The sequence below is a fragment of the Empidonax traillii genome, unplaced genomic scaffold, assembly GCF_003031625.1.
Source record: "Empidonax traillii isolate 1590-97213 ecotype Southwest subspecies unplaced genomic scaffold, ASM303162v1 scaffold69:size3087049, whole genome shotgun sequence".
NCBI classification, from domain to species: domain Eukaryota; kingdom Metazoa; phylum Chordata; class Aves; order Passeriformes; family Tyrannidae; genus Empidonax; species Empidonax traillii.
The window spans coordinates 1,797,246-1,812,038 of record NW_020955262.1 but is presented as its reverse complement, the minus strand read 5'-3'; the positions used below and the strand labels follow the sequence as shown (position 1 = coordinate 1,812,038).

Below are 14,793 nucleotides of genomic sequence, written 5' to 3'. Positions count from 1 at the left end.
AATGCCAGAGGGCACGTAGAAACGCTTCTGGACTTGTGTGACTGACTGAGTGACGTAAGAGCCAGGGCATCTCATCAGCTATGCCAGATACGTGAGTGGAGGGGGAACTAAGAGGAATTAACCTCTGTGAAAGGGCACAGGGGAAATGAACCTACTCTTACCTGGAGTTAGAACTTACCAGGAGCAGGGGCTATCTGGGTTAGGTAACCAAAGGAAAGGAAACCACAACCAAAAAACCTTTCTAGAAATAGGGTGATGAATTAAATACCTCTGCTAATAACCGTGTCTGTTATAATGCAGGACCATATTAGCAGTTAGGTAAGAGATGTTTGACTTTGCTCTGGGGCTCTGTTCCTCTAGTGTTGAATTCAAACCCATGCTTTCATTTCCAGCAGTGGACATGGTGAGAGCATCACTTCATTGTGAGCGAAATTCATCTCAGAAATGCTCCCTGCCTATTGTTGTTGTTGTGGTTTGGTTTGGTTTTTTATTTAATCATCTCAAGGATTGTCACCTGTGGGCCACACCAGTACAATACCCGTCCCTTCCAGCCATTTCAGGACTGTGCAATATTCAGCAACCTGCCTTAGATTCACGTGGGCCCATGTTTGTAAGTCAACATAGTAATGTAGTTGGGGTGGAGGAGGAAGCATCTGAACCAAGAACATTAGATAGTGGTATTAATTTATTTGCAGCTTGTCTGATGAGCCTGATAGCATAGGATGTTTAGGCTGGGTCTTTCCCATGCTCCGTAGAGATACAGGCTCTGCAGCATGTGCTTTATCAGACTCACCTGGGAGGAGCAGCTGAGAGAGTTGTTTATGAACCTCAGCTTTCCTGTTCTGTCCTTCAGATGCAACCCATTAACGTGTGATGGGAGCCACACTTGGATTGTGTGCTGGAAAGGGACTTGTGTGCTGCTAAACTAGTCCTTGAACAGAAGCTCCATGGTTTATTCTGGGGTTTTCTACTCCGCATATAAATCCACAGGGAGACAAAGGCAGTGTTTCAGAGCAGGTATTGCTCGACGTCATCATGACCCTGAATAAAACCTCAAATTCACCTCATCAGTGAAGGTGTTTTCTATGTGCTGTCAGCTGTTGAACAGCTGTCAAAAGTGGTGCAGAGAGGAGTTTAAAATTAAGCTTCCAAGAATAATCACACTGGTCTTGGTACAGTGTCTCTTGTGTCTGCATGGTCCACTCTCATGACTAATCACTTGTACTGCGCTCAAGGTTTGGCAAAAATACTTCTTTTCCCCAAGATGGCAAACATTTACTTTAAAGTTCATTCACAGGGGAATATGTCTTAGTGCAGAATTGCTAATGATGATGCTCTTTGCTATGTAAATACAACATTAAACTTGATATGGAATTTTAAAGGTTTTTTTTGGGTGGCTTATTTTAGACTTATTTATTCAGGTAAATTTTAAAAATATCCTTAAACAGCATTGAAGACTAAAATAGAGAACGATCTGTTTCTGAGTCTTCTTTGTTCTATGCTCTTTCATATTTTGAAGGTCTGGAGACAAGCTAATCTCTATTTCAGTAATGGAACTGTTGAGTTTTTTTGTTGTTGTGTGGTCTGTGTCTTCCTCCACGGGATATGCAAAGCTCTGTTTTGTTTTTAGATAATCCAGTTCAAGCTTCTTTTCCTCCTTTTTCCCTTCCCTCGCACATGCTATAGCATCTTCCCAAAAGGAAACTCAGACTTAGTTCACCCTTGGGAAATTCGCCTTAATCGCGGAACAACAAATCTCTGTTGCTAGTTTTTCTAAGGACATACAATTTGTGCAATTGATCTGCCTCTGCCTGTACTTTCCTCTTGTAGCTTTTGATTCTCTCAATCAGTGATGACTTCACTTGGCTGATGCTCCTTTCCCGTAGCTTTGTGAGAAGTAGCAGATGGGTAGAGAAGGCATGACTTGATCGTCTCCTTTTGGGAAAGGCGGGAAGAACGGAACTGTTTAGCCCCCAAGTGACCAGTCAGATCTGTCAGCCTGCCAGCCACGTGACTGTGGATAAGCACAGCAGTGCTTTTAACCATCTGACAAACTCCAAAAGAAAGGGTTGAGGGAAGGAGCAAATGAAGGTGCAGAAATGCACCATTTCAAGGCGATGCAGGAGGTAAAAATCATCTTCCTCTCCCACTGTATTGTGATTCCTGGTTCTGTAGACTGCTAATAATTAGCAGAATTGGCTTTCTGTTGCTTGCTGATGAAGTCGCACCTGTGCAGAAAAACAGTTTTCTGCCAGAAGTTAAAATGAAGGGATCTGTCTCAGACCTTCAGTGTAACCAAGAACTGCAAACTGATTAAAGGGGTTGTGTGCCATAGTGATAAAATTCATAGTATGTAAAAAATTGTTGCTGAAATGGGAAATGCTTTAAAACATGAAATGCTTGTCTGGAAGTTGCAGTAACTAGGACTGTTAGCCTGCAGACAGGCTTTTGGGAAAGAAATTGCAACTAATGTTTTATTGCTGTCAAGAACTTGAAATGTACTGATCAGATTTGAAGATGGAGGTGTCTTGGTTTCTTCTGTAACTTCTTCTGAAGTGATTTTTTTCCAATCTACGTGAAATTTTAATTACAAATGCAAGGTTAGGAGAAAACCTGTTTCACTTCTAGTTATGCTGACAGCATAGACCTCCTCCTGATGCCTGTTAGTTCACTTGGCTTTTCTGCTGAAGTCCTGTGCCCCCTGAGTCAATCCCGTGTTGATCACCAGCTCAGGCCAGGCTGGTTGCTCAGATACTCTCTCTCAGTAGTTACGATGCATCAGCTGAAAGAGCAAGGCTTAGTTTGCTGTAGCACAATCCTCCCAAGGCCAGTTTACACCTGAGAGGTGCCATCTGTGGAAGTGTTTGACTTCCACCCCCTGAATTTTGAATTCAACACTAATTAATATGCTTTGACTTTGCTTAGTGATTACACATTTGCCTGGCTGGAGGAGTCATTGACATCCTAATGACTTAGGGGTGAAGAAGGGAGCTGTGAAGACCAGACCCAGTAATTTTTGTTGGATATGTGATGATGATGTGTTGGCCAATGTGGGTGTGTCCATATCACCCTCCCAAGACTTGGAATGTGCTGTATGGCCAGTAAGGAGGCAAGAAAGCAGGAGCAGTGCTTCCAACTGCTGGGAGATGGTGGCATCAGTCAGAGGATGATGTTAAGTAGGAGGACAGAAGTGTAGCTCAGATACAGTGAAGCTGTAAACAGCTGATGTGGAATGTACCACTAAAAATAACTGATATTTAAATAAATATTTTAAAAAGAGGTGTTCTGATGTACTTTTAAGCGTAACTCTGGGTTTTTTCATTAAAGTTGGCAGCAGGAGTGCTCATGGATGGTTGCTGCAGACCGGGTGGCTCACAGCCATCTGCCTGTATGAGTTGTCTGATGCGAGGCCCGGACAAACTTCCGGAGAGCAAATACCTGTAACACGGTGTGCCCGGTGTGTGGGCTGCAATGGTATGGTAAACTGCAGGTGTCACGCTTCATAATTGCAAAAATACACCCACACCCACTTGTTGATGCCAAATAATTCTAGTGATGAGCGTGGAAGGGCAAAATAGTTGTTTAACTGGAAGAATGTGGATAGTCTGTTTGAGGGCTGCTGTGAAGGTAGAGTATGATAGGAAGCATGATGGGAATGGGAAGTAAAGCTGGTACTTGATAAAACTAATGAGAGGAAAAGGCATGGCCTACATTGACAATTAAATATAGAGGGTTGCATTTTCTTCTGTTGACAGCTCTGAATCTGAGCTCTGTTCTTGTCTTTTGACACCTCTGCAGTCTCCTGATAAAATATGCATTTGTGAGTTACACAACTGTATGTTTACCTGCAAAGGAACGTAATATTAGTACTGAGCAATAAATATGTCACTGTCTCTACTAAAAATATGTTTAAAAGTGGGTAGACTTTTAAATACAGAGTTTCTTTTCTGTTAATCTTTTCCCAGCCAGCCTAAACATGTCTGATGTTTACGTGTTGGCTGCTGCAATCCCTTTGAAGCAGAGTTTGGAGCTCATATCACAATGCATTTTGGAATGACAAGCCAGTGTAAACACAACACCCCTCACCTCCCAAGCCCCCATTCCTCCCCACTTTTCTTTGAGGAGCAGGGAGTGGAAAAGGGAATAGAGCTTAAACCTTTGCTGGCTGCTGTGCTGATAGTATTCCAAGTGGGACAGTCTCCAGGATGGATGATCTCCAGATAGGATTCTGCCTCTTAGTTCTCACTGCAGAGGGCCTTCAGCTGATTATCCAGGTTTCAGCAGCACTGTTTATGTGTAAAGCAGTTTGTGATCTATACTATACCATGCCTTTCATTCTGTAACTTCCATCCTTTAAGCTTTTTTGCTTGGAACTTCATGAGGCCAAAGAATACTAACAAGGGTAAATTATTCCAAGTTTCCAAGAGAAGAAAGAGCATTGGTTTTTGTTAAACCTCCTTTGCTTTCTCACTTGCCTACAGGAATTGCCATATGTACATAGAAGGCTTTGGCTCTGCCTTTCAGTTCTTGATTGACGTTTCCTGCTTGGTAGGAGCTGTGTGATGCTTTTACATCAACTGCAAATGGTTATGAGTTATTAACTGACTATGAGACTTCAAGCCAAGCATCTTGTGTTCCCTTTGCAGAAACTGAATGGAGCTAAAGGGCCACAGATGAAAGAACATGAACATTTCTGAAGGTGTGAGATGTGTCTGATGGTGACCTCCTAACCTTGGAAATAAGGAAGAGTTTTCCTACAGGAGCTTAGGATATCTTTACTCCAGCTTCTTAATATACTGACTGGAATGGTGTTCTGACAACGATTCCATGTAGTGAAGCACTTACCCTACGGTATTACTTTCCCTGCTGATAATGCAGCTCCATGGAGGACAGTAATGCTTGGATAAGCATGCGAGAGGATCGCTCCTTCCACGTACGGTACAGGTAAGGCTGGGCTGATTTTACTGGGGATGAATAAGTGCTCTTAATAGTACAAAACTGAACAAGTTGCAACAAATGGTTTGATATCTCGTAGTTATTGAAACTGTTTTTTTCTTTTCTTGATTTTTGAGCAATGAAAATTGACATTCACTGTGTAGCAGATAATATAGTTACATGATTGTAGAGTATTGGAACTGTGCATGGTAGCAAATAGTACATAATTGTCTGTATTTCTTTGTATTTCGGGTAGAATGGTATGAAGTATGATCCCTGCAGGCTAATACCTGCTCCCTCTTCTTCTAGCTGTGGACTGTCCATGTGAATTGTTTTGTCTGCTGCATTCTCTGTACTTATCCCATCTTTCTTCTTTAAACAATGAATTTGTAGGTGCACTGTCACCTAGACATTTTTAGGTGTCACTGTCACCTTGTCAGAGCGGTGTTTTCCTTGCTTAAAATGAAGAGATTTGATTGATAGATGGAAACTGCTTTGAAACCTTGGACTCAAAAATACTGTTATTGCAAGTGAAGAAGGTTGTGAGAAGTGTGAGTTTCCTTCTGAGAGCTTTAATAATTTTTCTTCTGAATCCCCTTTACAGACGTGGGGCAACATGTTGGCATTGCAGAGTGGCTCCAATGACCCTGAACAACAGAAGCTTTGTGTAGTGCATGGGTTTGGAAGGGTAAATCTTGCAGCTCATTCAATAGGGAGGGACACTGGAACACCAGAATGGTTGTTTTTAAAAGAAATAAAATGTTTGATTCAACCCCCAGCCTGGTCATTCTTGCTTTAGAGTCCTTTTTGTAGCTGGCTAACAGCAACAAGGCACTACCTGTATTTGTAGGACAGCACATGCTTAGATTTAATTCTGAAAATGTTCTGACAGAGTTACATTGCTGTTAGATTGGTATTGTCTTCTATTTCTTAGAAGTATTCTAGTTAGCGGTGCAGTCAGCAGGAGGAGTTTTTTCATTGTCAGTAAGGAGAAAAAATAAATTGTAATTTACTGTCTGCTCTCTTTATTTTGCTAAAATATTTATAGTGTGGCTTAGCAGGAATCCCTAAGTGTTTGAGTGTGATGGTTCTCCTGTGCTGTGTTTCTGTAACGTTCCTCCCTCCCAGCTTTCCTCTGACGTGTCCCCCACGCTGGTGCTGATGCTCTTGGTCCCCCACAGATAAGCACAGAAGATCTTTGCTCACTTTTTAATAAAGGCAGGAGCTGTTCAGGGTACTATTATAGAAGTAAATGGATGAAAAAAGCATCGTGGCAAATTGTCTGGTTTAAATTGACAAGCCAAAAATAACTTGGAAAAAATTGGCAAGCACATTCAGGGCAAAATGTGTTACTGCTTTACTTCAGTACAGGCTTGAATGGTACCAATTAAAAATATTAACAGTGAAATATTAATGGCCTTATTAAGCCTTTCTCTAAGAACTGTAATCTGATTGACATTAAAAAAACCATCATGCCATAATACTTTTAAATTTTAAAAATATTAAACTGTTCTAAAAGTTAATAATGCAAATTAATTCAGTATAGTGAACTGGAACTTTATGATTATTTAATTCAATCATCATAATTAATTTTTAATTTCTTAATATTTAAATTAAAATTTTATTTGGAAATATTTATTAGGTTGTAGTTTAAAATTTAATGCAGGAAATAGTAGGTCATAAATTACAGAGGGAAGGGGGGTGTTACCAGTTTTAAAAATTTTTTAATTACGGGTATTGTCCCAGGCTCATTTGGGTCTGGCTGCTCTTTCATTCTTCTTGGCAATCCATTAGAACTGATTTTAGAAGAAGCTGGTGGGCCACTCCTAAGGAAAGGCTTTACTATGGGTCTGTTTCTCACTGTCCAAGCAGTTTCTTTCTCCTCACAGTACTTGACCAGTATCACTTTAGCAGCTATAAAAATGCTTATGTTGGTAGAAGCACGCTGGTTTTTATTCTTTTGTTGTTTAGTGACTGAAAATAAAATGCTGATGCTACTAAATGGGACTAAGAAATGATCTATAGTGTGAATATTTGTAGGACTTTCTTGTCTTGGCCTACTTAATTTACAGACCAAAAACTTGTCACTGCTTTTATCTTGTTCGGAGCAAAAGAACCAAAATCCAGGTGTGTGTTCCTTGGTGTGTGTGTTGTTTTGTTTGTTTTTTTTGTTTGCCTCCAGGCGTGGTTTGAGGGAACCCAGTGTGCAGTGGGGGTGAAGCTGTTTAGAGTGGTCAGTGAGATTTTAGTAATCGATGAGTCTTAGTGCCTTCTTCTCTTGCCTTACTTCTTACCTGTTTTCTGGTTTTATTGGAAGATGGGAACAGCTGAAGGGAGGGAGACTCCAGAATGGGAGAAAAAACCAGGGAGGTTGGGGGGGGGCAGTATGTTTAGGGTTTATATTTTTATAAGTGTAAAGGTTTAAATGAGAACATGAAGGAGGTCAGAGAAGAACAAGGGGGAAAAAAAAAAGAAAAGAAAAAAAAGGGAGCCAGGCAAGAGGAAAAGCTTAGAAGAGACAGATAAGAATGAGGTAGTTTTACAAATGAGAAATTATTGAGAAGATGCCAGCCTTTCAGAGAACAGGTCCAGGCAGCTATAAACAGAATAATAAAATGAAGCCCTGTGTGAGCAGTTCCACAGTAATATCTAGGAGAAGGTTATCCTGTTCAGCAGGAACAGAATTTCATTAGAAGCACCAAGATGAATGGGCCTTGTTCTCTTCTCCTCTCCAGGGATTCAATGTATCTTTTGTTTGGTCATTGGGTGTTGAGTAAATAATTCAATCCAGCCCTGGGACCAGAGAAAGTAATGTCATATTCTCCTTGTAACTATTTAATGACTTCTTAAAATATTGATAGCCTAGCCCTGCCTGGTCTGCCAACATGCTGTTTAACCATTAGTGGCGACAGGTGGAGAACACCTACGTAAACCTTAAAAAAACCCCAGCAAAACAAAATAAGTGTTCATTTGCATAAGTCCTTTAAGTCGAGGAGGGGAAGATAAAAGAAAATCCAAACCAAAACCAAACCCCTTCTGAATGCAGTTTTGCACGTGATGGATAAGCCTAGCAAACTTTTAAAATAACTGAATTGATATCATAGCTCTTATATAACATGAATAAAATATTAATATTGGGTGCAGGCAACTGAAATGGTAGGTCAGTAAAAATGGATCCAAGTGGAATTAAAGTTTAATTTGCTGTACAGATTCTAGCAACCTTTTAACACAACCTTTCTACAGTTGGGCTCAAGAGTAATGTTAAATTTTGAGTTCCTTTTTTACTCACTCAATTACCAGTTCCCATTTTCATTTACTTCCTGTAATTCAGGTTGAATTGAAACACTCTGTAATAACAGCTGATTTTCATCAGTCTGGGTGAGAGCCTTTTGCTTCGTAGTTATTTGTGTTGTGCATGAAAGGACCCAGACCTTTCATTTTCACAAGCCATACTGAGTCTAGGGTTGCAAAGTCAAACGATTATGTTTCAAGTTCCCTGAGAAAATGGTAGTGCTGCTTTGGCACTGGGAGCCTTTGGGATGTGTGAAATGAGATGAATGCAGCCTGTCAGGGGAGTTCCTGGAGCACAACACTCTCTGATGCTGGCTTTGTACCTTTTTTAACTTTGCCTTTTCTCCAGTGAGGACGTGGCTGGTGCATCACAGTTGCAAGTCAAAACATGACTTTTTTTTTTTTTTTTAAATGGAGTAAATTCACTTACAGAAGTGGGGTCCAGTGTAGCATTTTGACTATTATGTCACACACATATTTTGTTGAAAGTTCTGCCCTTTTTCGCCGTTCAAGCTAAAAATCTAAAGAACTAAGAATCTAAAGAACGAGTGTGGCTGTGCAATGGTCTAAATCTTTGCACTGAGAAGCACCATCTTTTCTAGCCATCACTCTAATTGGACATGTCAGTTAACATGAGGTGCCCGGAGAGAACCTGTGGATAGGATTAAGATTACCCAATGAAGTGTTTTAAGTCCTAAACCTTCAGTTGCTGATGGTGTAATCATTCCTGCCTGGTACTTAACTGTACTTAATCATTTCTGCCTTTTTCTGTCTTACCTTCAACACATGCACAATGTAGTCAAAACCAGGTGGTGTGTTGAAGGAATGCTTTAACTTCTCTGAGAAGAGTTTCCAGACCTAAAACACTACATGTGTTATGGATATCCAACCTGAGAAGCTGGGCCTGGGAGGAACTTCATGCCCGCGTTACCTTTTGCTGTTGGCATTTTTAGCAACCACCGAGCACACGGTGCTTTTCATTGCAAAAGCTCATTATGTCTGTCATCTCCTTGTGCTTAAGTTGTGGAATGTCGAAGGCCAGCAGGTATGGTGCTGTGTGTGTTGGTAGCTTATTGTACTTATGACCCGAATTATTCTGGTTCTCTCGGAAGTCTTTGGGTTTTTCAAATGTGTATTCTTCTTGCTCAGATCTGAAAAGAATTCTGTATGATCTATTTTCTTCCAGTTTAGGGAAATAAAGAAATGTAAATATTTCAGGTATGTTAAATACTTCATCACTATGTCTTGTCAAAGCAACTGTTGTCTGGTGTTGCCATTAAAATAACTGTTGGAAAAGCCAGCATTTAATTGTCCACTTTTTGGCAGTATTAGGACGTGCTTTTTAAACAATTACAGAATGTCTCTTTACTGAGTTTTTCTTTTGGAAAAAATTCTTTTAAAAAATAGCATGATTATGTTTTTGCAAGCTTCCTAAAATGCACTTATCTTGCAAAAGCTAGAGAACCATCTTGCTTCAGGACTGAGACCTGAAATTGTCGTCTTCCTTCTCCTCTCCCCTACCTCCCTTGCATCCTAAAACTGGAAAGTAGGACATGTTTGTATGTAACGGTTAACACTTATGACATGTTGCATTTGTACACTTGAATTCACAGTGGCAAAAGTGCACGTGAATGTTTTTTGTCACTGTAGTTCTCTATCAGCTTCTTCATTCATCGTCCAAAATGTAACCTGCAAATTCATCCATGACTGCAGTGTTTTGTACCTGTGTAATTACACAAACATTTGTTGATAATAATAAACACTATTCCCGTGGGTTATGGAGTGGGGGTATCATTGGTGTATCAGTGAAGTAACTTGAATTGACATACATCTTGCCATTAATTGAATCTAGATATTTTTTCTTACATTGAGACTTTTCATAGCAGTGCCAGTATAAGAAATGAAGTGCCAAGGAGTATTGAATTACATAGGAAACAATTTGGGGAAAATTAGTCATGGTTTTTAACACACAGAATATTCTAATTTAACTTTTTCCTTAAAACATTTTGCAGGTAACTATCGTATCAACCTAAAAATTAAAGTGCTTATGTTTGTCAAAATCAGCATTTGTCAAAACCAGCTTGATTTCTAGGTCACTTTTCTGAAATTCTCTAGATGGGGAAAACTGCATTTTTTCAATCCTACTGGTGCTATATGTGGACAAAGCAGTGTTTGGGTTTCCTCCCTGAGACTGAAAAGGAAAGAAAACAAGTTGAAGCTGTTTGTTGTAATGTTAAGTTTGCTCATCACCACTGAAGTTGCAAGTCCCGTTTCAGCCCAGGTTTCTGTAACATTATAATGCAGAGCTCAGGGGTTGTACCGTGGTGCTGACTCCCCCTCCTAGACAAACAGAAGCCCTCGGTGTAAAAGAGCCTCTTCAGAACTGAGGTGATGGACAAAGTACTGCAGTGGAGTGACTGTTTGCTTGTTCCTTCCACTGTGCAGGATGGAGGCTTCCTGCCTGGAGCTGGCTCTGGAAGGGGAGCGCCTGTGCAAAGCAGGAGACTGCCGGGCTGGGGTGTCTTTTTTTGAAGCCGCTGTCCAGGTTGGGACCGAAGATTTACGTACCCTGAGTGCTATTTACAGCCAGCTGGGCAATGCCTATTTCTACCTGCATGAATATGCAAAGGCCTTGGAATACCACCACCATGATTTAACTCTTGCAAGGTAATCTTGTGTCTTTAGCCACGTTCTCCATGTCATCCCATTCCCGTAGAGAGGAGCAGCAGACGGATCCTTCTCCTGCCAAACCCAGCTATTAATACTGGCTAATGAGTGAACGTGGTGATGGCAGAGGGCTGGGGGTCTGGCAGGTCACTTGGTTGGCCTCTAACCTGGCCTAGCACCATAATCCTAGGACTGAGGCCTCACCAGGGTTGTGGATAATTAAGTGGCTTCTTTAAATCCACCCTTTCTTTAGCCTTTCCTGTTTCTAAAATTCAGTCTTTCTGGTTCTCCAGAATGTTTTAAACTACTCTCGTTTGCTGGACAGAACTCATACATGTTTATCTGTGTAAAACTCACAGTGTAATACTGTGAAATCTAAACCCCTGTGCATTTCACGTGCTACTTATGCATCTGAGTTTTACTCATTTGGTATAGATCCATCAAAAGACACAGGCATCTAATGTACTTCACCTCAATTTAGGCATAAATCTGTTCTTCCCCTTGCCTTAGCCTGCTCAAGTGCTGTGACCTTGAGGGAATTTGTTTTGCTGTGTTATCCCCCAGGTACAAGTCAGTGGTTCAGTGGCAGTCTCTTGCTGGAGTCTCATTTAGCATCTAGGAATGTCCTGGTGTCTCCAGACTTTCTAGGAGACTGGTGTGTCTTGGAAGTGACAGGAGACTATGACAGTCAATAAAATGCAGGCACAGTTAAATCTCTGTTTCTAATGCTGGGACTGTCTTTCAACATCATCATTAGGAATTTTCTCTCTATTCTCTTCATAAAAGACATGAACTTGTAAAAAAAATGTTAAGCAGATGATCATAAATTCATGTAATTGTCTGCCATAAGTTGATCATCTGCTTGGTTTCAAATTGTACACTATTTCCTGGGCACTTCATTTCTGCAATTTTAGGACAATTGGAGATCTGCTGGGAGAAGCTAAAGCTAGTGGGAATCTGGGCAACACCTTAAAGGTACTTGGGAATTTTGAAGAAGCTATCGTTTGCTGTCAGAGACATCTGGATATCTCCAGAGAACTTAATGATAAGGTAAGAATTGTGTGGGAATGTGGAATTAAACTGCTAACACATATTCCTGAATGCTGTTGTGCTGGTAAGGAGTGTGCCACCTCTCAGAGGGAAATAAATACTGAATATTCAATTATTTCTTCTAGACAGTAAGAATTATTAGTTGTAATGTAATTGCTTGCATCTGGAAAGCTACAGATCCAGGTTGAATATTATCCTGTGTTGTGGTGAGTTTGTTCTTAATTTGATTTCTAATGGTGAACGACCTCAGGAATTATTCTCTCTTGCACCTCAAAAGGAAGTATATGCAAAACAATTGGATTGAGGGCTGTGACTGGGTGGATGGTAAGAGCATGTTCAGAGTGGGCAGCGTGTGCCTTGATGAGTAGTTAACAAACTTTTTTCCTATCCGTGGGTTGTACAAATAGTCGTCGTGACAAAAGACTTTGAAGCATGAAATTTTAATGCCTTATTTTACTTTTTGTTTAGGTTGGAGAAGCAAGAGCACTGTATAATCTGGGAAATGTGTATCACTCCAAGGGGAAAAACGTAGCTAGTGCGGGGACCCACGATCCAGGGGACCTTCCGGATGATGTGAAAAATGCTTTGCAAAAAGCTGCAAATTACTATGAGTAAGTAAATGTTGGGGATTGGGAGGATATGATCATGTAGTTCATTAGAATATGGGAGATTTGCAGCGTCATGAGCTAAACTGTGGAACTTCTATGCAGAACCGAGGCACCTGTGAAATTGTTCTTTTCAGTGGTTTTTGTTATGCCTTCATTTTTAGTGCACCTCACAAGTCCTTCCCTGAGGTTACAAACCAGTAGTGCTCTCCAAACCAGGCTGAGTTGACAGTTATACTTGTATATTTAAATAGAAGTGAGCACTGGTTTGAGTAAGAATGCAGTGGAGTTCAGTACTTAACAAGAAATGTTTCCTATTCAGATCTATGGCTGCATAAAGGCCATTGAAATAGGCCAAAATAGAATATCTCTCCCTTTTCTTTTATATAAAGATTTTTTAAATTATTACTTAAATGACTGTGAGGGCAAAAAAACCTCTTAAAAGTCACTATTCTTATCCTCACTTTTTCCCAAAACAGGGAAAACCTGACAATAGTAACAGAGCTGGGTGACAGAGCAGCACAAGGACGTGCCTTTGGAAATCTGGGAAACACACACTATCTTCTAGGCAACTTCAGGAGTGCAGTTTTAGCCCATGAACAGGTACAACTTGTGCTAATAAGGATTTCTGTTCTAGCAAAATGTCACTGGTTGCTCCTGACGTTTAGTACACGTGTTGTGTTGGATCTTGTTGCAAGCTTTTTAATGCAAGTTTTGAATCTTAATGGCAGAAGTTCAAGTTTGGCTGATCTTATCAAGCATTGTTGACCTAAAGAATGCATTTTTTTCATGCATTTCTGTATGCAAATGTATGTTACAAAGTATAAAATGGGGTAAATAACACAATTATTTCACATTTTTAAGCGTCTCCTAATTGCAAAAGAATTTGGTGATAGATCAGCGGAAAGAAGAGCGTACAGCAACCTTGGAAACGCCTACATCTTCCTGGGTGAATTTGAAACCGCTTCAGAGTACTACAAGTTAGTTGACTTCTTCTAAATACAGCTTACACCTCTTGTACAGTTTACTTCCGTTGTGCCTGGCACTGTAGCTCACTGTAGAAGAACCATCTCTTGAACACATACTTAGGAAAAAATGTGTGTGTTTGGTGAAAATATTTTTTCCGAACTGCATAACTATTCTGATTCTTTTAAGGGAGGGATTAGTGGGGTTTTCTTTGTTGTTTTTTTAACTCTTTTGTTGCTTTTAAATTGATTGCTCTCAGCACTGTAGACAGACATCTTTCTGTTCCTAGGCATTTATTTCCCCTTATTCCAGAACCAGGCATTGCTGTCTTGGCTCTTAGCAAGTTCTGCAAGGATCTGAGCCTACCCTGAGCTGGGTGGCTGCCTTGGGTGTGCTCAGTAGCTGAGAGAGGTGGTGCATGGCAACACAAATTCACATCATCCCGAGTCTGTACTTTCAATCCAGGCTTTTTTTCTTGACCTCTGCACCGCTAAAGAGTTGCTGCTCTACCTGGAAAAGTAAAAGCCTGGCAAAGACACAGTATATGTGTTATTAGCATCTTACTTGGGTCTCAGAGCTTACCTGTTCTTTTTGAAAGGGAAAAAAGCCTCAGTACTGAGCAGATTCCTCTTAGCACTCAAATTCTTCTTGCCCAGCAGGGCCAGACTGGCTTGGTGAGTATCGGCCTGCCCTGCTCCTGCTGAGGGGCAAGTTGTCATTGTAACACTGGTACTAAACTGTGTCAAATTGCATACTGTCAGGGAAACTCCTACAAATTATTAATGAAGCAATAATTTAAAATTAAAAGATGCTGTTTGAGGGATCAGGCTGCTCTCGAATGGAGTAGATGGAAATACTTTGAGAAGGGCAATGGAAGACTTTACAAGTCTTAAGAGTGTACAAGTTTACAAGATAATAAGTAATTTATTAGCTGATAATTTGCCAGCTGTTTCCTAATTTAGGTTGTATAACTGATTTTTAGTTGTGCAGGGATACTTTTGAAAGCTTTTCCTTGCAGTGATTTTTGAGGTGACTAACCCTCCCTTCCAGGAGGACACTCCAGCTGGCTCGGCAGCTGAAGGACAGAGCTGTGGAAGCGCAGGCCTGCTACAGCCTGGGGAACACCTACACCCTGCTCCAGGACTACGAGAAGGCCATCGATTATCATCTCAAACACCTCGTCATTGCTCAGGAATTAAACGATAAGTAAGCCCTAAGAGACTGTTTAATGTGTGTGTGACACTGACAGCAAATCCTGTTACCTCCAACTCTGCTGTCG

The 14,793-nt window shown here is 40.7% G+C and overlaps 1 protein-coding gene across 1 annotated transcript in view; it reads left to right on the top strand.

Moving 5' to 3' along the window:
- GPSM2 (G protein signaling modulator 2) overlaps positions 1-14,793 on the top strand; it is a 35,603-nt gene that overhangs the window by 12,541 nt on the left and 8,269 nt on the right. The window contains exons 2-8 of the mRNA XM_027880434.1: positions 4,647-4,944; positions 10,672-10,893; positions 11,808-11,943; positions 12,412-12,554; positions 13,028-13,151; positions 13,413-13,528; positions 14,565-14,720. Of these exons, the coding sequence (XP_027736235.1) occupies positions 4,883-4,944; positions 10,672-10,893; positions 11,808-11,943; positions 12,412-12,554; positions 13,028-13,151; positions 13,413-13,528; positions 14,565-14,720 (959 nt within the window). The 5' untranslated portion in view covers positions 4,647-4,882. The remainder of the gene's footprint in view (positions 1-4,646; positions 4,945-10,671; positions 10,894-11,807; positions 11,944-12,411; positions 12,555-13,027; positions 13,152-13,412; positions 13,529-14,564; positions 14,721-14,793) is intronic.